The 20932-nt window shown below is 44.2% G+C and overlaps 1 protein-coding gene across 3 annotated transcripts in view; it reads left to right on the forward strand.

Annotated features, from left to right (window-relative positions):
* Positions 1-20932, forward strand: part of TMTC1 (transmembrane O-mannosyltransferase targeting cadherins 1) — a 233656-nt gene that overhangs the window by 179742 nt on the left and 32982 nt on the right. For all 3 annotated transcript variants that reach the window (XM_072954819.1, XM_072954817.1, XM_072954818.1), the window contains one exon: positions 5019-5162. In XM_072954819.1, coding sequence (XP_072810920.1) covers positions 5019-5162 — 144 coding nt within the window. The remainder of the gene's footprint in view (positions 1-5018; positions 5163-20932) is intronic.

Here is a 20932-nt window from a genome sequence, read left to right on the forward strand (position 1 = left end):
TCATGGATTATTTGGGAAAAGAAATAGATTTACAGGAACCATCTGACTTTTAACACTTAAGAACCCAACTGATTCTGCGGCATTTCTTTTAAAAAGTAATTTACTATTTACTTTATTTCTTCCACCCTCCCTTTCTTCAACTGTGTAAAATAGCACAGTAATTCTACTTGAAGAATTAGAGGGTTAAGTGAGATCACGTATGAGAAAGCACTCTCAAAAAGTAAAGTGTCTTAAATACCTCCTACATATTCTCCTGGCTTCTGTTTTTCACGTCGGCAGCTGTTCCCTCGCAGTGATGACTTCCTGTTGCGTGTTGTTGGTGTTCATTCTTCAGAGACAAGATGACTGGGAACGGGGGTGGGATGATAATGTCCTTAGCTACCTACGTTATTCATTCTGCTTAAGGAAATGCCACTAGATAAAAATGAAGAGCCCCCTAAATGCTCATATGAATGTGTTTATCAAGAACGTAGTCCATCCAGTGCTTGAAAAAAAAAATCCTCTTCAGCTCATAGAATTGTACCTCTATACCTAGATTTTTTTTTTAAGGAGGAAAAAATCAACTTCCTGAGACCACAGAACTATTTAGCAATGTAACACATTTTCTTGGTAATAAATTTTAAAAGTTGAACTCACTAAAATAAAAATAATGATAATAAGAAGAGGAGGAAGAAGGAGGAGGAGGAAATAGCAAGAGAACCTCTATATACAATAGAAATGTTGAACAAGACTGTGAGCAAGAAAATCAAGGGACTGTTCACGTTGGTCTTAAAAAAGCAGGCTGGAAAATCACCGCTCTGCTCTAATTCATTGCAGTGTCTGTCAAGGTTGTTTAGATGGGGAAGGGAAGAGTCACGAACAGAACTTCTGTAAAACCTACGTGTAGAAGTCAAAGTCAAGACCGACTTAATTTCTTCCGACAATGGATGTAGCAATGTAGACCTCTCTTAAATTATTCATCTTTCCAATAGAAAATTGCCCTCCTGGAGACATCAGGATTGAGTTAGACCCAAACTAATTCAAACACAAGTTTAGAAACGAAACATGCAAAAAAAAAAAGTTTTGTCCTTGCATAGATCTTCATTAAACAGGAGTACATGTTTTAAGAAAATATCTACCTCTATATAAAACTCAAAATAAAAAGTGAAAATTTTCTTGACATGGTTGAAGAACCCTTTTCGTGGAATTCAGCTTTGTTTCGTAAATAATGCAATGCTTGCTTGGATTAGGTGAACCTAATCAGGTACCCAGAGAGAGAGGGTCCTGCTAGCAGATCCTTACTATTACCAGGAATAAACAATATCTCACATTTTCCAAGTGGAGGGCTGCGAGTGGAAATGGATTCAGTAAATCACTCTAGGTGCCAGCAATCCCCCTCCTGGACGGGTTGGGACTCTGTTCGCCCGGAGCCCCTTTGCTGCCTGTGGCTGGCCGCCAAGCCCTGCCCTAAGCAGCTACAGACACGTTCTTGGAGCACGAGGCATGCTAAAGGCCTTTTTCTTCATAATGCTTATATTTATTTCTCTTTTACTTCCCTTCTCACTGCATAGTTCTGTCTTGGAGAGTTCTTGTATTCTGCTTCCGATGTGAAAAAAAGAGAGAGAGAAATGTGTTTATAGTCAGTGAACTTTGAAAGTACATGCCCGTTCCTTTAAATGGCAGTGGATTGTGAAATATAAAATCAAAAAAGGTGGGCTGAGAACCAGCTGGAGAGGGCAGCTGTGTGGCAGGGAGCACACTGGAGAAGCTCTGACTGGATTTGAGACTGTCCTTTCCCGGACTGAGGGCGTTCACTGAGGACGTTTATTTTGAGGGCTCTAAAACCTAAAGAAATAAGAAAAAGACCAAGCGTTAAGAAATTGCCTCCTCTGAGAAGGCAGAGGTCCCCAGGGTGCTTTCTGTTGCTGTTTGTTATCAAAGAAGTGAAGAGAACAGTTCTCACCGTGTTCACCGGACTCCCCCACCACCCTTAAACCTTTTGGAAGTCTGAGCTTTCCTCAACATCCAAAAAATTATTTTTTCCTTGGAAGAATTTAAGTCCTAGCTGTGATGTGCTCTCTGTAACCATTCCCAAAGTAATTCTCAGACACAGCTTCCCGGGAGACTGTTCTGGGCACAGGATGGGTGGGCAGGTACCAGAGCATTTTCTCTTAGCTCTGATGCCCTGTAGTGGCATCTCAGAGCACCAAGGACTTGCTGTCCCCTGGAAACTGTGAGGTTGGGTGCTAGGGGACTGGTACTGTTGTCGGAGAATAGGTTCTTGCCTCACGCAGGAAAGAATTCAAGAGCAAGGCACAGTAAAGTGAGAGCAAGTTTAATTACAGAGACACACTCCACCAGGTGGGGTCCATCTCACTCAGAAGAAAGAGCATCTTAGCAGATAGACGTTCCATGAGCAGAATACAGGCCATCTCAGAAAGGTGAGAGGGAGAGAGACGGAGAGGTGTAGGGGTGTTTAAAGTGAGGGTACAGCTCAGTGATAGTGTGTGTGCATCTAGCATGCACGAGTTCCTGGGTTCAATCCCCAGTACCGCCATCAAAAATAAATAAATAAATAAACAAACAAACAAACAAACAAATAAATAAATAAATAAACCTAATTACCTCTCCCCTCAAAAGAAAAAAGAAAAGAAAAGAAAAAAATATATATGTAAGGTAAAAGCAGATATACACTCCACAGGCGGTGTGGGTTCTCAGAAGGCAAAAGAGAGAGATCCACCTGGAGGCGAGGACTTACTAGGTTTTAATGGGCTCGGTAATTTCATAGGCTAATGAGTAGGAGGGTCATTCCAACTGCTGTGGGGAAGGAGCAGGGATTTCCAGGAATCCCCCCAGTGCCCACTTCTTGACCTTTTATGGTCAGCCTGGGAACTGTCATGGTGCCTGTGGGTGGGCCATGGGGGGGCCATGGGCTCGAGGTCCACCGGAAGTCAAGTCTTCCCGCCATCTTGGTCCTAACCAGTTTGTCCTGTCCTCAGTTGCTGTGTCCTCCCTTTAGAGTCTGTGCCCTGGCCCTTCACTCCTGTTTCAGCACCAGGGAGCCTCAGGTTGCCTTTGAGGAGACCAGACAGAAGCAAACAACAGTGCATGTGCTGGCCTGGTGTGTTTGCTTTTTCCCAACTTCCTCTCTTAATGTCGTTCTCCGAGTCCCTCTAAAGTCGTTGTGAATAATTTAGGGCTCCCAGACCTTGGGAGGATGGAACGTTCTACCCCTTGTCAGTCAAGAGGAACATTATCCAGAGTGTCTTCCTGGAAATCCTGAGGGATGTTCATAGCTGTGCTGTAAGGAGTCGGGAAGGGAGGATTACAGGGTCAAATTAATTTAGGAAACTGGGTTAGGCAAAGATTTTTTAAAAAGAAAAAAAAAAGCTATGCAGCTTATCTTCCTTGGCCTTTTAATAGAAACCCCTCTGTCCCCAAATTAAATTGATCTTCTTAGAAGGTACGGAACAGGCTGGGAGGGGACGAGCAAGACATGTGATTGTCAAGAGACTTGACGTACAGATCCTGCTTTTATCACGTGGGCATTATCTTTCCCTAAGAGCCAAGGCTTATTCGGAGTCCGCTGGGTGATGGAGACAGCGTGAACCTCTTCGAAGGCTAAATGTGCCCTCTCTGATTTCAGCAGGAACAGCTGAATTACGTCGCCCGTGCGTGTTTGCCTTCCTCAGAGCCTCCAGTTAAGGAGGGAAATTGATTCTTTTCCTGAATCAGCATAAATTTGGTTTGCTGATTTAAACACCATCCTTCTTTACATTTGCTTCTAAACATTAGGGTTTCTATTTTCACTTCATTGTGCATTTATATATATATATTTTTTTTTTCTCTGCCCCACTGGAGGAACTTGAACCCAGGACCTCATGCATGCTAAGCACACACTCTGCCACTGAGCTATACCCCGCCCACCCTGCATTTTTAAAGTTGTAAGTGTTTGTCAGGATTTTCATTCTGAGACTATCAGGCCAGGTGGTGCCAGGTTACAGGAGGGGGAAATGAGATAAAATGGGGAAAGGGAGTCAAGGATGAGAGCCATTTAGGGGAGAAAGTTTATTTTTATGGGGAGACATTTGTAGCACCTTCTCAATAATGGCGGTTTTACAGATGCTCCGATCCAAACATATCCGTGGCGATTCCCTCATCCAAGGGCCTCCCAGCACCTTGTGTAAATAGTGGGCACTGGCCAGCCGTCCACTGTGCCGGAACCTGGGTGCCTGAGGCAATGAGGATTTTCTGTCGAGGGAAGTTGAAAGTAATTGTAGACTCCAAAGGACTAAGATTTTTTTAACCCCGGCAGATTTGCATGCTGTTTATTTCTGCACCATCTGGGTTTATTTACTCATACCCCATGTGTTGCTTCCCTGCTGTATTTTCACGTCTGTGGCTGCACAGTTGACTATTAAGGTTTGACAGACGCACACTGTTGTGGGGCACAACGGGGTGGCCGGTCGGTGAGCCAGTGACATGCTGGTTGGTAAAAAGAATTTACCAGAGGTTAAGTATAAGAATAGGAAGGAGTTTGTTAGGGGTACACTGTCATAGGCACGGCGGGCCACACAGACGAGAGGTCCCTGTGTGAGCACTGAGGGCTGGTTATTGGGATGTTTTATAAGGTCGGGTCACAAGGTGCCTGATCGGCTTGTGTGCAGGTTTCTGATTGGCTGTAGGTGAGGTAAGACATCTGGGGTCCCTGAAGGGCGGTGGGGTCTGTGACTCTGGGAAGGTGGGCTGAAACAGGCCAGCCTGAGCTAGTGTGCGGTGAGGCGTTACCCAGGGCTGTTCGTTTGCTAGGGGAAGCACCCCCGGCGAAGAGCGTCAGGCAGCCGAGAGCCCAGGAATGGGGTCCTTGGACTCCGAAGGATGTCCGTTGGCCCAACACATATCATTAAAAGAAAGGAAGAATTCAGTGCATCATTTTGGTTGTGGCATACCTGGGGTTGGGGGGGGGGGTGACGAACAAGCAAATTGTGAGCAATTGAGAAGTTTCTGAACAATCATGGCTTAATATTCTAATTTTTCAGGTTGTATCCGCGCCACGCAAGTGCCCTGAACAACCTTGGAACGCTGACCAGGGACACGGCAGAGGCGAAGATGTACTATGAGAGGGCTCTCCAGCTCAACCCGCAGCACAACCGGGCTCTCTTCAACCTCGGGAATCTCCTTAAGTAAGTGCAACAAGTGCCTTTGCTCAGGAGACCCTGTCGTTTCCAGAACTCCTTTCCTTCTCAGCATTCATTTGCTCGTGCTGTTGTCCCCTCTTCCTGGGCAGCCTAGTTAGGGTTTTCAGGCTTTGGGAGCATGTAGTATTCATCTGAATTAATTCCACCCTTTATCAGTCAAAAAGAGTATTTCCCACTGCGTCCCTCTGGAAGTGTTCGTCCTGGGAGATGTCCCTAGGTTGTCTGCAGAGGGGAGGGAGCAGGGATGGGTTACATGATCAAATAAACTTAGGAAATGCTGAGTTAAGAAAGATATTTCCTTTATTGCAAGAATCTTTAACATGCTAAATGCCCTGTAAACATTCAAGAAGGGACTGTGGAATACAGCATTTCCCAAAGTCCATCGTTTGTAGGAGGCATTTCCCAAGTATTTCATGAATATTCCTTGGAAAGTAGAACCGGTCTAGGAAAAGCAGTGTGCTCTGAAAGCGTAGCCCAAAGGCGGTGCCCAGTTTGTGCTGTTGGTAAGAATCCAAGTGAGGCTTGCTTGGAATTCGCCATGGTTTAACTCTTGCTCATAGGAAGCCCTCCCAGCCGTAGTCAGTGGTGTTTGCTCTTCCCTCTCGGCCCTGGGAGAAGGTTGACAGTGCAAGTTAGTGTCCTTGAAGACAAAGGGGGTGCTTTCGCATCTTACGTTTTTGTTAGTACAGAGTCTAGGCGTGTTGGTGACGGTGCTGGTAACGGTAGCAGTGGCGATAATCATAGTGGAAGTGGTGGTGGCTGTGCAATGTAACTTTCTACACTTGAAAAAATAGGTTGAAAACAACAGAAATGGGGATAAAAAGGTGCAAATGTTTAGAATCAGAGAGCAGTGATGGACTTATCTGTGCGTTAGGTGACTGACAGTCCACACACTTACGGAATTGGTTTCCATGACTCTGAACTTCTGGATCGTACATTTGGTGCCTTAGGGCGAGTGGTTTGCTTTGTTCTTTTATCCTCTCCCTAATGGTCTGGCTTAATTGCCTCAGCCTCTCCGTGGGGTGCATCTCCACCGTCCTCTTTACTTGAATTTTACACAGGCGTATAGATACTAGTCCTTTTTCCCAGTGTGCGTGCTGATGCACGTTTTTATTTCATCCTGTTTGAACAGAAGCACTGATGTAAAGTAACCACAGAATAATCTAACATCGTGTAAAGGGATAGGTGCCAATCCTGGGATCTGAAGTCTTATTTAAGAATAGCTTTACCCAGGAAACATTATGCTGTACACCAGAAATCGACACATTGTAACTGACTATACTTAAACAAACAAAAAAAAGGAATGGTTTCATCCATATGCTGGAATACAAAATCAAGGGAATATTACACAAAAATAAAAAAAAATAAATAAAGTACAATTAAAATGAAAGAAATAAAAGTATCAATCAGCCAAAATGAAATGAACTTAATTTTTCAAACTAGATAATTGTTAAAATTTGGCACAAAATGAGAATGATGAAAATACAACTGAGAATGAAGGAGTACACACCGTGACAGAAAAGTCACTTTAGTACTAGTAAGTTCCTTTTAAAAGTACTAACAAATCATAGATGTTGGGGAAAATCAATTCTAGCTACTGTAGGTGACAGTTGACAGGCCAATAGGATGCTTTGATTTTACTCTACTATTTTATGAGCTCTTATTTATTTATGTGAAGTTCCAAGGACTCTTTTGTAAAAATAGTTGTTGCATCTGTGTATGTCCAGCTTACAGCCCAAGTGACTTAGTGACTACATAAATCTTACCACTGTCTTTTGGGATACCTGGGTTATAGAGTACTGATTTCAAGAATAATGCTGATGAGTAATTTTTTTTTTTTTTTGACAAAGAAGCCAGCTTTGATGGCCTGGATATGAAAACGACAGCTCTAGTTAAGAATGATATCCTGCAGTTGTGGTGATCGCACTGTGCTGAGCGTGGCTCTACTGGGAAGTGATGGCAGAGATTCTTTGCAATTTCATCTTGCCCAGACCTGAGCAAGAGATGCGTAGTCCAGCCTTCCTTTCTTCAGTTCACATATTATTCCACTGCCTGTTATCATGAGTTAGTGTCTGTGAGTTAAAGAGGACAAGGAAATGTTTTTTGGAGCATAGTGATGACTAGTTTTGACCTCTTTCATAACCATTTCACTGGCCATTAGAGCTAATCTCCTATCATTCTGTGCAGTGTGATGGACTGATAAGGAACTGCTTTCTACACCAGCATTCTTAATTTATATTAATTACTGTTGGCTCTGTGTGGAACCTAAAATGTGAAAGAAAATAGACAAGATTAGCATAAATGCTTTATGGATGAAAAGCGCACAAGTGCCTGATGGCTCCAGAGAAGTCGGAGGGACTCCCAGATACTCAACTAAGATTTTTCTCTCTTTTTCAATAAATCAACTCTTTATGATTATCCAAGCCAACAATGCTTTGCATTTGTATAGGACTTTGTAGTTTTCTGAGTATCATTTTTTTTAAATAAATAAAGTTCTCCCAATGACTTTTTAAAATAGACAGAAGAAGAGGGCCAAGTCCTGAGAGGTTAAGGACGGTGTACAGAGTCACCCTGTTTCCCTTCTGCTTGTTCACATTACACCAGAAACAAGTGGCTCCATCTGCGAAGATTAGTCTCACGATCCAGTAGAATGAAGTCATGACAGTAGCTAACATGTACGTAATATTTTCCAGTTTACAGATGAGGGATTTTTATATCCATCATTTAATTTATTCTTTAAAATAAGCTTTTGTGAGAGGCATTCATTATCGCTCTCATCCCCATTTTGCAGATGAGAAGACCAAGGTTTGGAGATTTCATGTGACCTTGGCTCAGGCTGTGGCTGACCTAGGATTGAGTGCCCGGCCTGTCCTATTCACTGTCCATCACCCATTCTGCCCAAACAGCTCTCCAGTTCAAACATTACTTAATGTTTAGCTCCTCAGTGGCATGTGATTGCCTTTTGGAAGGAAGGACCTTCCTGTCTCACAGGGAAACAGTAAAGCTGGTTTACATGATGTCTTTTCGTAGCAGAGAGAGGTGACCCAGAAAACAGCAGAGCTAATCCACATTGAGATAACTCGGAGTTTTCCTTCTGGTATTTCTGCTGCTTAGTAGAAATGGGTCAAAGGCAGAAAGAGGATAAGAGTATTTTAAGTATGTTTTATTTGATCCATTTTACTATTTAAGATTTATACTCAATCTGTTTCTCATATGGCAGCTAACTTTTAGAAAGTGTGTCCTTTTTTGTCAGCTAGAACCTCATGCTCATTCTAAGAACCCAAGTTACCTCCTTAGATAAGAGCAGTTGAGATTTAATCATCCCTGAGTGGAAGGCACCATCGCTAGTCCTGTTTTATAAGTGAGAAATCTAAGATTTGGAGAAGGTAAGTTCGATGCCAAGGTCCCTTTGGGAGGAAATGGAAGTTGTGGGAATTGAACCTCAAATTTTCTGACCAGGGGCCCTTGCCCTTAATTACCACAGTCTACTACCTCCTTGTGGCTCACCTCAGAACTTCAGATACAGCCCAGAACAGCCCTGCCCCGCAGAAATGTAATGAAAGCCAGAATCTATAATTTAAACTTTTCAAGTAGCCGTATTTTAAAACATAAAAGGGTGAAATTAATTTCAGTAATATATTTTATTTAATCCCAGTATATCCAAAATATTCTTATTTAACGTGTAATTAATACAATAAAAATTAATTTTATTTTTAATTTTCTTTAAAAAAATTTTTATTAAAGTGTAGTTGATTTGCAATGTTAGTTTCAGGTGTACAGCAAAGTGATTCAGTTAGACACATACATATGTATACATGTAATCTTTTCAGATTTTTTTTCCATTCTATGTTATTCCAAGAAATTGAATTATTGTTCTCTGTGAACTGAACATGTAAAAATATTACAGGATAGTATACATTCTTTTTGATAATTAATCTTTGAAATCCAGTATATGTTTTGCACAAACAGCACACCTTGGACTGGTCATATTTCAGGTATTCAGTGGCCACGTGTGGTTACAGCTGCCATGACCTTGACTTTGAGAGATACATGAGTCTTTGTCCAGGACAGAAGTTCTAAATCACATCTAAATAAGATGTGATTCTGTCAGAGCGTTCCAGAAATCTTCAAGCACTGAGGACAAACTGCATCTGAATTCCTGGAGTCGTGTGACAGACAGCTTTAGACCTGTTGACAGCAGCAGTCCCCTGACTGTCATCCAAATATATCTGACCTCTTTCATAACCATTTCACTGGCCATTAGAGCTAATCTCCTATCATTCTGTGCAGTGTGACAGATTGATAAGGAACAGCTTTCCACACCAGCATTCTTAATTTATATTAATTACTGTTGGCTCTGCATGGAACCTAAAATGTGAAAGAAAATAGACAAGATTAGCATAAACGCTTTATGGATGAAAAGAGCGCAATCCCTGATGGCTCCAGAGAACATAATAGAATCCTTTAATTCAGGGCAGGGGAATATCCTCCTGTGACTGCCTGGGTGAGATGGTCTCTCGTGCTCATTACTGAAGCAGCATATGAAACGAACCTCTCAAAAAATCACATTGTCTCTCCTGTTGCCAAAACTGCCTTCCGTTCACCTAATAGGATGTGGGTGTTATATGGGTGTCAACAGTAACTCTTATCATCAAAACTCAGAAGAAAGTGAAAAAGAACGTCCAATAATTGAATTATGTAGAAGATGAATTTGAGAACAGTGTACATTTGGTTTTCTTTAGTCTGATCCTTTAGAAAATGGAATTTCTAAAGAATAAAAGGACGAGGAAAGGAAGGTAACCATTAGCTTTGAAATAAATGTAAACACTTTGGATACATTTTCTTATAGATTTGGCACTTGCCACATCACCTTTTATTTCACAAAAAGGAAGTTCATACACTCAAGATAGTAGTTCTCCCCTGTCTGCCTTTTACCTGAAACCCCAGAGAATCCAAAATGCCGGTCCATTGGGTAAAGGAAAACTTGTCGAGGTCCTTCCCACCACAGTGGAGGTCAGCTTTCTGGGGGCAGGTTGTGCGTCGTCCTTGGGGTGAGAGCCTGCTCCCCATCCCCACCTCCACTGTGACCCATCCCGCTAGGTTACCTCCAGCCGTCCTTGTCTGGAGTCTAACCCCATGGCAGTTTCTCCCCTCTCATCTTCAGGCAGCTCACACCTGTCTCTCTCCAGCTCTCCGCCTCTAGCTCTTTTGAAGCCCAGTCCAGCAGCTCCTGGACACCATCCCCATCCTCATCACGGCCGTGTCACAGGCGTTTGTACATTCTCCCATCGTCCTCAGGGACTCCAGCATCAGGGCAATGACTTTGCCTTGCTCACCAGCCTGTGCCGCCTCCTTTAGTGATTCCATCCAGTTACATCCATCAGCCGGGTCCTCTGCTGCCTTCACTCCAGAGCCTGCCATTTTTGCTCTGTGTTGGCCATTCACAGACACAGCCACTCCGTGGGCTTTTTAATTATGCACACCTTTTTCATTCTCTGATGCCTGAACTCTGAAACGTTCCTCTTTGACCTTAACGTATTACTTCTTCCCACCCTTCCCTTCCTCTTCTCTGTCACTCCTGCCCCTTTGAAGGGGTCGTGGGATAACAGCCTGCCACCTCCTGGCTCTTCTCTGCGCTCACGAATCTCTTCTTGTAAGACTGAACGTCGCCTCGTCTTTCTTCCGTGACAGGTGTTTTTCTCCATGCACTCCCTCACTCCTGGCGGCCCTGCGCTTGACCTCTGTTAGCATCTGTTCTCTCTGACTTTTATGTTTATAATTTATAATCCCATCTCTAATGTAGCTTATCTATTTTATTAATATGTGTGACACCAGCTTAGATTCATACCCTGACTGTCATTTACCCCAACTCAAGGTACCCCCAGTGCCTACCATTTGCTTTCTCCAGACCAACAATTCTCAACTTTTTTCATTATCACCCCTTCCCCACCCTAGGAGCTATTTTAAGCATTTTTTCCTAATCACCTTCTCCCCCAATTAAATACTCAAGTATAAGATGTATTAGATGGGGTTGAGTATTGGGAGACTGCGAACCACTGTAATATCTAATTTTATTTTTATATGTAACCTACTGTTATTTTTACTGCACCACCCCCACTCCAAGACCCAGATTCCCCCTCTGTTGGTGTGTCCTAGACCCTCATCCAGTATACTCACCAGGTATTGGAGGTAAGAACATATACATCTGAGTTGAATGGGACCCTTACCAACCCTGAAGACAGCATTCTGGAAAAAAACAGGATCAGGGGTTCCAGCTGTTAGAAATTCATCCCTTATGGTCTTATAATATCTCCCCAAAATTTCCTGTTTTCCTAATATATGTATTTTTTTGTTCTGCTTCTCGGTGCTTGTGCACACACCCAGAAGGTGCACACACCTTTATTTTTACTAAGAATGGTCAAGTCATTCAAGTGAATGTTTTCAGCCTCCCTTCTTTCTACCGTAACGTTCCCTCCGTGTTTGTAGACGCACACTTTGCTCTCCCAGGGCGGGAAGAACTGCCTTCCCTGCTTAGTAAGCCCGCCACTCACACCCGTGTTCACGTGTGTTTTTTTAAAATCGAGGCATAACTAGTACACAGAAAACACACAGTCTTTAATGTTCAGTACAATGAGTTTTGACAATTTTATATACTCTTTTAATTACTCCCAAGATAACATATAGAACACTGCTGTCACCCCCAAAAGATCCCTCCTGTCTTTCCAGTAAGTTTCTCCGTCCCCTGAGGCAATCACTGTTCTCATTTTTTTCACCGCAGACTAGGTTTAGCCTGTCACAGAACTGCCCTGAAAGGTGCACATTTAATATGTACTTTTTTGGCATCTGGGTGTTTTCCCCTTAGCGTGATTTTTTGAGTCTTACCCGCATTGTTACACATTACATGTGCTTTTAATTGCCGAATAGTGTTTCGTTGTATACATGTGCTGTAATTTGTTTAGACATTTTCCTGCGGGCGGATACTTGGTTTGTTCACAGGTCTGAGTTATTGTGAATACTCATGCTGTGACTATTCGTGTCCCAGTCCTTGTGTGTTTATTTCTCTTGGGTAAATGTCTGGGAAGAGAATTGTGGGTAGATGTACCTTTCATGCCCTAAGAACTGACAAACAAACAGTTCTCCAGAGTAACTGTACCACTTTTCACGCCATCCGTGTTGGGGAGAGGTCCGTTTGCTTAGCATCCTCACTGACATCTGGTGTTGTCAGTCTTTTTCTATATTTTCGCTATTAGTAGTCTTCAGTGTCAAATCCGCATGTGTTTTGGATTCCCTTTCTCCCCCTCCCCCCGCCCATCATCATGGGCTCTCTCTAAGGTCTTCAGACTCTTCCCATTCCGGAAACTTCAGCTCGAGGCCCCCAGTTCCCCTGGGGAGCCTCAGTTCAGCCACTCCCTCAAGTGCTTCTCCTTGCTCCTTCCTTTCTCTGCACAATTGGCAGGAGGACCGGTTAGCATTTGGCACTTTGCCCCCCACCCCCGCCCCCTCCCCCCTGTTCATTCACCCCTGCTGGGGCTGCTCGCTGAACAGCAGCTGGGAATTCCAAAGGTTCTCTCGCCCCTACTTCCCTTGATTTCTCTGCGGTGAGGGCTGTGCCCCTGTTGCCCACCTGCTGCTTTTTTTGAAGTTGTTTGTTTAGCTTCTTGTATTACAACACATTTGTCACCTTTTCCTTTCCATTCCCAACATCTTCTCTTCTGCCACCCTCCCTGTAAATTGAGGAGCACCTGAGAAATTCACTGATAATCCATCACAGATGTGTGAACATTCAGGACATCCCATAACCTTGCCACTTCCTTCCGCATCTTCTTCTGCTCCCCGACATGGTGCAGACCCAGACACCCAGCCAAACCCACCCCTTGTCACTGTATGGGAGACGGAACCATGCAAACGACATTTCAGAAACTATCCCAAAGGTTGTAAAGTGCCCGCTCTTCGTGTTCATCCACAATACTGTTTCTCAACATGCACGAGGTCCTGAGTTCAATCGCCAGCACCTCCGTTAAAAAAATAATAATAAAGTAAATAAACCTAATTCCGTACCCCCTAGAACAAACAAAAAGACCAAAAAAAAAAGAAGAAATCAAAATATCATTTTGTTCGCATTTTATCATCTTATAGTCCATGTCTGCGCAAAACTGAATTATCTGGGAAATGATGAGAATGTTTACCTTCTTCCTCAAGATTTGGGAGTTATTTGCATATAAACAGATTGCTAATCATTAAAATATTTTTCTAAGTATCTCTCCCCCACTAAAGTTCTTCTCAGTCATGCTGTGATTACTAATAAATTGAGCATGTGTGGGTTGTTTTAAATCCATTATGTGGTTTACGAGGAAGAAGGAAGGGTCCCTTTTTTCAATCCTTTCTTGTGCTGTGACGGCTGCAGTAAACATTCCTGAGGCCAGAAGACAGTTCTGCCCAGGAAGCAAGCTTCTAGAACTCCTGATTTTGTTTCTGTTCTCTTGACAGCATTGGAAGGTCATCATTTTCTTTCCTTGCATAAATACTTCTGATAAGTAAACGGGCCGGACTGCTTTGTCAGGGATAGAAGTTTGCAGTGGTCTCCTCTGTCCTGAAAATCATTTTCTCACTCCTTTACCTCTCATAATCTTTCTGGCCTCATTTGTAATCTAGTCCCTTTAAGCTTCTGTGCTGGGGGATGACTTGGAACAACTCTTGACTTATCACTTAAAGAGGGTACAGTTCAATTAAAAGAATACTGGAAATGCAGGTAGTCATTGGAAGTTTCTTCTTGCATGCATTGTCTCATTTTAGGGAACCAGGTAGAGATTAATGTGCCCAGTTCACAGATTCAGCCACTGAGGCTCCTGGAGGGGGACCATCTAACCCAAGGCATACAGCTGGTGAGGGCAGAGCCAGGACTGGGACAGCAGTTTGTCTGAGCCTAAAACCAGGGATGTGCATTCAATGGTATCAAAATGACCCTTTATCTATGGGGCAAATGAATCTTGGCTAAAGCAGGCTATTCTCAGCAGCCTTCTCTTCCAGGTCCCAACCCAGGGACATCATTTCTATGCTTGCCTTCAAATCATGGAAGCGCTTAGCATAAATATTTCGTGTGCTTTGAAGAGATGTTGGCTTGAGACCATTTCCCACCCCACCCTCCAAGCCCACCTCCATGCACTTGGGGTGCAGAACTGGGTGCTACATGCAGGAGCAAAGATCATGGGGCAAGCATCCTGCTTCTGGGGTTCAAGGCAGTAACCTCATTGAGCAGATAAAGACCTCAAGAGCCAAAGGAGCAAAAGAGGAGGAGGCGACTCAACACAGGGCAGACGCCCTGACTGCTCCCAGAGAGGCTGCAGTGACCTGACCCTGGTTCTGCAAACCCACTGCCAGGAGAGGTGGTAACTGCAGGTGCTCTGCTCTCATAATTCTGACTATAGTGAGTATGGCTTTCATACAGGAAAATGGGGCAAAAGGGGATGGCCGTATCCCAGGTCTCGGCCAGGTCCCTGGGACTTGCCCCGCCACATGAGGGTCCTTGGCTTCACGCAGGAAAGAATTCAAGAGTGAGCCGTGGCAGAGTGAAGGTAGATTTATTCAGGGAGATAGACCCTCCATAGACAGAGTGCAGGCGGTCTCAGAAGGCCAGAGAAAGGCCGCAGTCTAGGAGATACACGTCCCACGGGCAGAATGTGGATTATTCCAGCTACTTTGGGGAAGGGGCTGAGATCCCCAGAAAGTGGGTCATCGCCCACGTTTTGACATTTTATGATAAGCCTTGAAACTGTCATGGCACCTGTGGGAGTGTCACTTAGCTGCTGTGTTACAATGGGACATTGAAGCCCAAGGTCTGGTGGGGGTTGAATCTTCCGCCATCTTGGTGCTGATCGCTCCGCCATTCTTTTAATGGTTGTGCCCTGCCCCCGCCCCTCCTGTCTCAGTTTTGAATTGAAAACAAATCATCCTTTACCACCGTATGTATGAGTCTGTCCTCCGGACAGATCTCCTGTGTGGCTTCCATAAAGGGTCAAGCAGAAAAACAAAGGAAGCCCCCATAAACTAGATTTCTCTTGCCAGTAAACTTGCACATAAAAGAGGCTGCACAGAGTGGGATCCGATTTTCTTCTTTCCCTTCTGCTAGGAAAGACAGTTTTCTAGAGCCACAGAGAAAACGTGCGCTCTGACAGGGTTGTCTTAGAGACATTCACAGCAACATTTACAGTTCAGTTTTTCAGAAGGGCTGATAACGGTCTATCAGCACCTCCCACCCCCATCGCCCCCCCAAACATCGCAATCTCTTCCCCTTGTGAGAGGTCATTTCTGAATCCAACAACAGCAAAGGGATGGTAGTTACGAGAGCTGCCCGGCTCTCCAAGTTCACGCCGTGGTTAATAGGAAATTTTACTGCTGCCAAAGGCATTGCCAGATCCATTTATTTCTGTTACTGCATTTCCTAAATTCTCGCAAAATGTCAATACTTTCTCAAAGCAAGCATCTGCTTTCAGTTTAAATGAATGTGTCACGAGACTTCACACCGGAATCCAAAAAGTTTTCTAAACTGACAAACTTAACAGATCCTTAATTACTAAAAGAAGACGTGCTAAGTATCTGTCGTTGAGATCGAGCCAGGACTGTGAGATGATGTAAATGCTGTTACTTAACGTGCAAGAGAAACAGTCCCACTGCTGTCTAACCAAAGGGAGAATTCCCTGTGAAAATGCAAACGTTTAACGGCAAAATTCGCACATTATGAACAAGATCTAATTTCTACTTAATGTTTCTCTTATGAAACCAGTGAGGATGATGTTATTGGTCCCAGGAACCCCTTCTCAGGAATTTTGGAAATTCCTGGAAGAGACTTATGGGAGTGGAGTTTTGCTCGCAGAATGTTAGGAGTTATTTATTTCTGTTATGAAGCCTGTATGGATGACATGGGAGCTAAGGCTTGGATGCACAATAGAGGACATTTTGCAACAGAGCTTCTACGAGAGAGAAAACTGCCTCTTCCAGCTACAGTGTCCCCCATCCAGCCTCCCTGCGCCACCTGGCATCCAGAGTATCGCTCATCCAGGCAAATCAGCCAGCTACCATGACCTTTCTCTTTGGCCCCGATTGTCCCAGAAAGTCTCTTTCCCCCTTCCTTTTACAGTTAGCCTCATGCCAGGACCAACAGAGCAGGCAAACCCCACACAGTAGCCAGGGCAGAGTTTCTGAAAGCATAGGCTGACGACTACCCTCAACAGAACCACCTGTTACTATCGGGGCTTATTCAGAACAATGATTCCTGGGCCCCACCCCAGGCCTGCTCAGCCTTGGGAGGTCTGGATCCTACATGTGACCAAACACTGAAGGATTCTTAAAACACTCAGATTTGAGAACAAGGTGTTTTAGGTCATGAAGGCTTATCCATCATCAGCCGATGACTCTTTGGCAGATGAAGCCACTCAGAAGATGGAGAGGCAATAAACATACCTCACTGTCCACTGAAATAAAATGCACAGCCTACAAGTTGAGAGTCAGGCTTGACTGGTGGCCATTTCTGAGGACTCGAGCCCGGGATGACAGCCCCTCAGATGGCTCCAACGAGGCACCGGAGGAGCCAGGATATGTAGGAGTTTTTACAGCAAAGGTAGTCAGAACATCAAAAGGTTACTGTTAATTAAAGAAAACCGGGTATCTCAGGTTAAGGAATTAAACGCTTTTTTTGTAGGGGAAGGTGCAAAGGTCTGGGCTCATTGAAATTCCTTTGATAGGCACCTGGCTCTCTAGGGCCAGTGTCCTGTTCTTTCCCATCCTGAGTCCCCTCGGGGGCACCGTTGGGGGTGGCAGCAGAGGCCGGGCTGCCTGCTTGTCTGCATCCTGAGTTCCCCCAGTCACTGCCGGGGGTGGCAGTAACAGCTGATGACTTGATGGCCGCAGCATCTTTTGTTGACTGACATGGCTGGCAATATTTTTCCTTCGCATAACCGGGAGCAATTTTACTCCCTACTTCTCCCACCCACCCGGGGCTCCCATCAGTGCCAGCTGAACCCTCAACAGAAGCTCTGACTGTTCTCAGTGTCCTTAGGGTGACATGCGTTTCCGGAGGATTCCGCGTTCCTGTCTGTGACGAGGCGTGCCCCTGCCTGATGGGACGGGGGATGCACCGAGGTTTCATTTGGTCCATTTGTTCACCGGTTGTGAGGTCCTTACTTTAAATTTCTGTATGGAACTCAGAAAAACCACCTGTGGGCGTGGCTACCTGTATCACGTGCTTGGTGGATTCAGAGGAAAATGTTGTTTTCAGACTTAACCCGTTTTGAATTGACTTGTCAATTCCGTCTAAACGGCGGACAGAGTATTCTCACATAGATGGGGCTGGCACTGATAATGGGCTTCCGATTTCCCTCAAGCGCCGATTCTGGAGCCAAAATGAGTGCATTAGCAGGTTTGAATAGTGTCTAATGCTGGCCCAGGGGTGATCTGCACTGTCAGAGCACCTGGCTAATTCCCATTATTAAGAATTTGGTAATGTCTGTCTGAAATTTTCTGCCTCTCTTGTTATTCCTTTTTCCATGGAAATAACTGCTTAAAGCTTTCTTTTCTAAGAAGCTTTCCTGGCTTGGCTGATAAAAGAGGCTCAAAATTGCTCCCGATTTCTTTCTTGCTTAAATATTCACCTTCAGCGATCACTCCTACAAAATGAAGACCCTCTCCTGTGTGCGGCTCCGACGTCAGCTGAGTGGATGTTGAGCTGTCTGTCTGCATTTAGGCCCCCTCAGCCTGGCGTTTGCCTTAGACTCAGGTTTCCAGGGGGTTGGCCTCTGTTCCTGTTATTTTACATGTACTGCAATGCTATTCATTTGTGTGTTTAATGGTGATTATTACTCTAAAAGCCCAGTATGGTATCAGACTAGACACAGGAGGAATCACTGAAATGTCTAACATCAGTTTCTCATGAATAGTTTGACATGTGGAAGTACGTTACTTTGGAAGGAATTTCCAAAACACCACATTCTCTGTGATTTTAGAAATTAATTTTTAAAGGGGAGGGGCTGTAGGTTTTAATGGGTGATTTTAGAAACCTTAAATGAGCTAATGAACCAAAACATACCTACTGTGTGCCAGAGACACAGGGAGGTCAGGTAATGTCCCCAAGGAACACAGCTAGCAAACAGCAGAGTCAGATCCAGTCACTCTGGATTCTGGATGCTTTTAGCTACTGTGCAGGGTTAAAAGTAAAGAAACTGCTTAGCCATGCCTGGTAAATAAGAAATGTTCAATAAATGAGACCTACGCTTGTAACTTTCTTATGACTCTAAGGCTTAGAGAGGTTGCCTCTCTCTCCCTAGGATCACTTCTGTAATATTTAAAGAGCTGTAGAAAAAGATAAAAATGGGTAATTATATCATTCTCCTCTGTTCTTTAAAAAAAAGCATATTTAAGGAGATTATAAAGCTTATTTAAGGAGATTGACAAAGGTCTAGGAATGAAGAAAAATAGTAAAACCATGGTTTTTAAAAATAACTTAGCAATTATTGAACTTCTATTGTGCAGATCACTGTGCTAGTCTGTAGGATAAAAGAAGTAAGATTAATAAGACGTGGGTCCCCGCCCATGAAGGAGCTTACCACCAAGTAATGGTCACAGACAGAGTGAGTAACGTTTCACAGAGCAGGTGCAGAAACGCCAGCTGTGGCCCATTGATGGAACGCGCTAACTTTGAAGTTCCAAATTTGAATCCCAGTGTTACGGCAGCTGTGTGCTGGAGGCAAATCACATGAGCTCTCCAAATCTCCATTTTTGATTTTTTACTGGGATGGTGGTTGCAAGTAGTGTCTTCTCCATCTTTAAAACGTAGATAATTATGCGTCATTCGTAATGCTTAATGGGAATTAAATAATGCCAAGGATTCACTGACTCTGTCTTTAGCACAGAGTAAGTGGTCAGCAGACAGCCACTGTGAAATATGATGCTTTAAAACCTTGCCTGTGTGGCGTGGTCACCAGCAGGCAGACTCGCACCCTCCGCTGGAGGCAGAAGTGGGGCTCCTTATGGTGCTGGGCCAGGGCCCTGGGGAAACAGAGTCAGTCCAGCCCAGTTACTCTTCAGACTGTGGAGCTGGGGAACACAGGGCAGCTGCCCCCTTGGAGGCCAGAACAGGGCTTCTAACAGCCATTCCCCTACATCTTTCTTCTTAGCAGGGACTCAAAAAGCAGCCCCCAAACTTAGGAAAGGTGGCATCTCTACGCTTTCTGGTTATGTTACGTGTTCAGGAGTGCTGGTAATGGGGCCGCGCTGAGCTGGGCGAGTCAGGGAAGGCCTCCCAGAGGCCGAGTGGAGAGGCAGGGAAGAGCCGTCTGGGAAGTGTCCTGGTGGGAAAGCCAGGCTGAGGGGCGCAGGACCTGGAAGGCAGGCTTCCTCTTTGCATGGGACCAGGGCAAATCTCTGAGGCCCCTGCGTCTCAGTTTCCACTACTATAAACCAAGGAGGTTGGTTGTATCCCTAATCCTCACATCAGGATGGCGGGCGTATTCCTGCGGAGTGCTTCCTTGTTAAGAAGCCCAACTTCAGAACTCTAAGGCCTTTTTAGACGCACCTCCAAGTGATCTTAACGCACAGAGAGGGTAGGGAGACAGTGAGGTGGCTGATCTCTTAGGTTCCATAGAATAGATGCCAAAGGCCACTCAGTCTGGCTGGACTAGTGGGGACCTGGGTATGTTTGGAACATTGGTCAGAACCATATTATAAAGGGTTTTAAACTACGAGTCTATCTGTAGGCAATAGGGCAGTCATGACGATTTTTATATAAGAAAGTGTGTTGAAAGCAATGCTCTGGAAAGGATGTCTTTTACTTGTCTATGTATAGTAGAAGGAGAAGAAAGAGGGAGCTAGAAACAGGGTTGAACTAAGGTCTTATCAAGCAAAGCTGAGTCAGATGCGATCCAGGTGTGGTAATCCAATAGAATGGTAGGCATATTGCCCCTGCTTTTTAATACGGGATAATTAGCGAAGAAACTTGGGCCACGATGTAGATACGAAAAGCATGCTACTGAATTCAGAAACAGGCTGAAATGAACCTCAGTTCTCACGTGGGCATTGTGTTACTAAATGACCACGGAAGGTTCCATTCAGGTAGTTATTTGCTATAAGTTATTATGTCAAAACCACACATTTCATTAACTCCTACCAAAGGGTGAGCAAAAGAGGAATGACAGAGGAAATATATCTTCCCTACTGTTCATCTCCCTTTCAGAACCATAAACAACAACAACAAAATTACCACGTGGCCATTTTTTGGGCTTTCTTAAAGAAAAAACAATTTAAAATCTCTGTTAAGGTGGCATGTGTCTGACCCCTGCTGGTGTCTAATGACTTCCAAAGGCTCCCAGGGAAAAGCAGAGTCACCCAGGAGTACAGAACCAAGAAGGAATTCCCACCTGCCTCAGTCTTTGCATCTTGTAATACTTACACACCACATGAAATTACATGATGGGATGTCTTTCTGAAAGTGTATCGGTCAGTAGAGGCGCGGTAGAGGAACGTGCTTTCATAAAGGATTCGAGTTCCCAGCGAATAACTTTGATGCTAGCTTTTCCATTGTGTCACGTGAATATTAATGGACAACCTCCAATACTTAGATTCATAGGCTGAAGTGGTGATTAATCTCACCGAGTTCATATACGAAAGGTTAAGTTGTCGTTCTGACTGATGTGAGTCATAACAAATGAAAATCGTTAAATCTTTAACCATCAAATTGTTGTGGCTTTTTCTCTGCTGATTTTTGAAGC

This window comes from Vicugna pacos, chromosome 34, assembly GCF_048564905.1.
Source record: "Vicugna pacos chromosome 34, VicPac4, whole genome shotgun sequence".
In the NCBI taxonomy this organism is placed as follows: Eukaryota; Metazoa; Chordata; class Mammalia; order Artiodactyla; family Camelidae; genus Vicugna; species Vicugna pacos.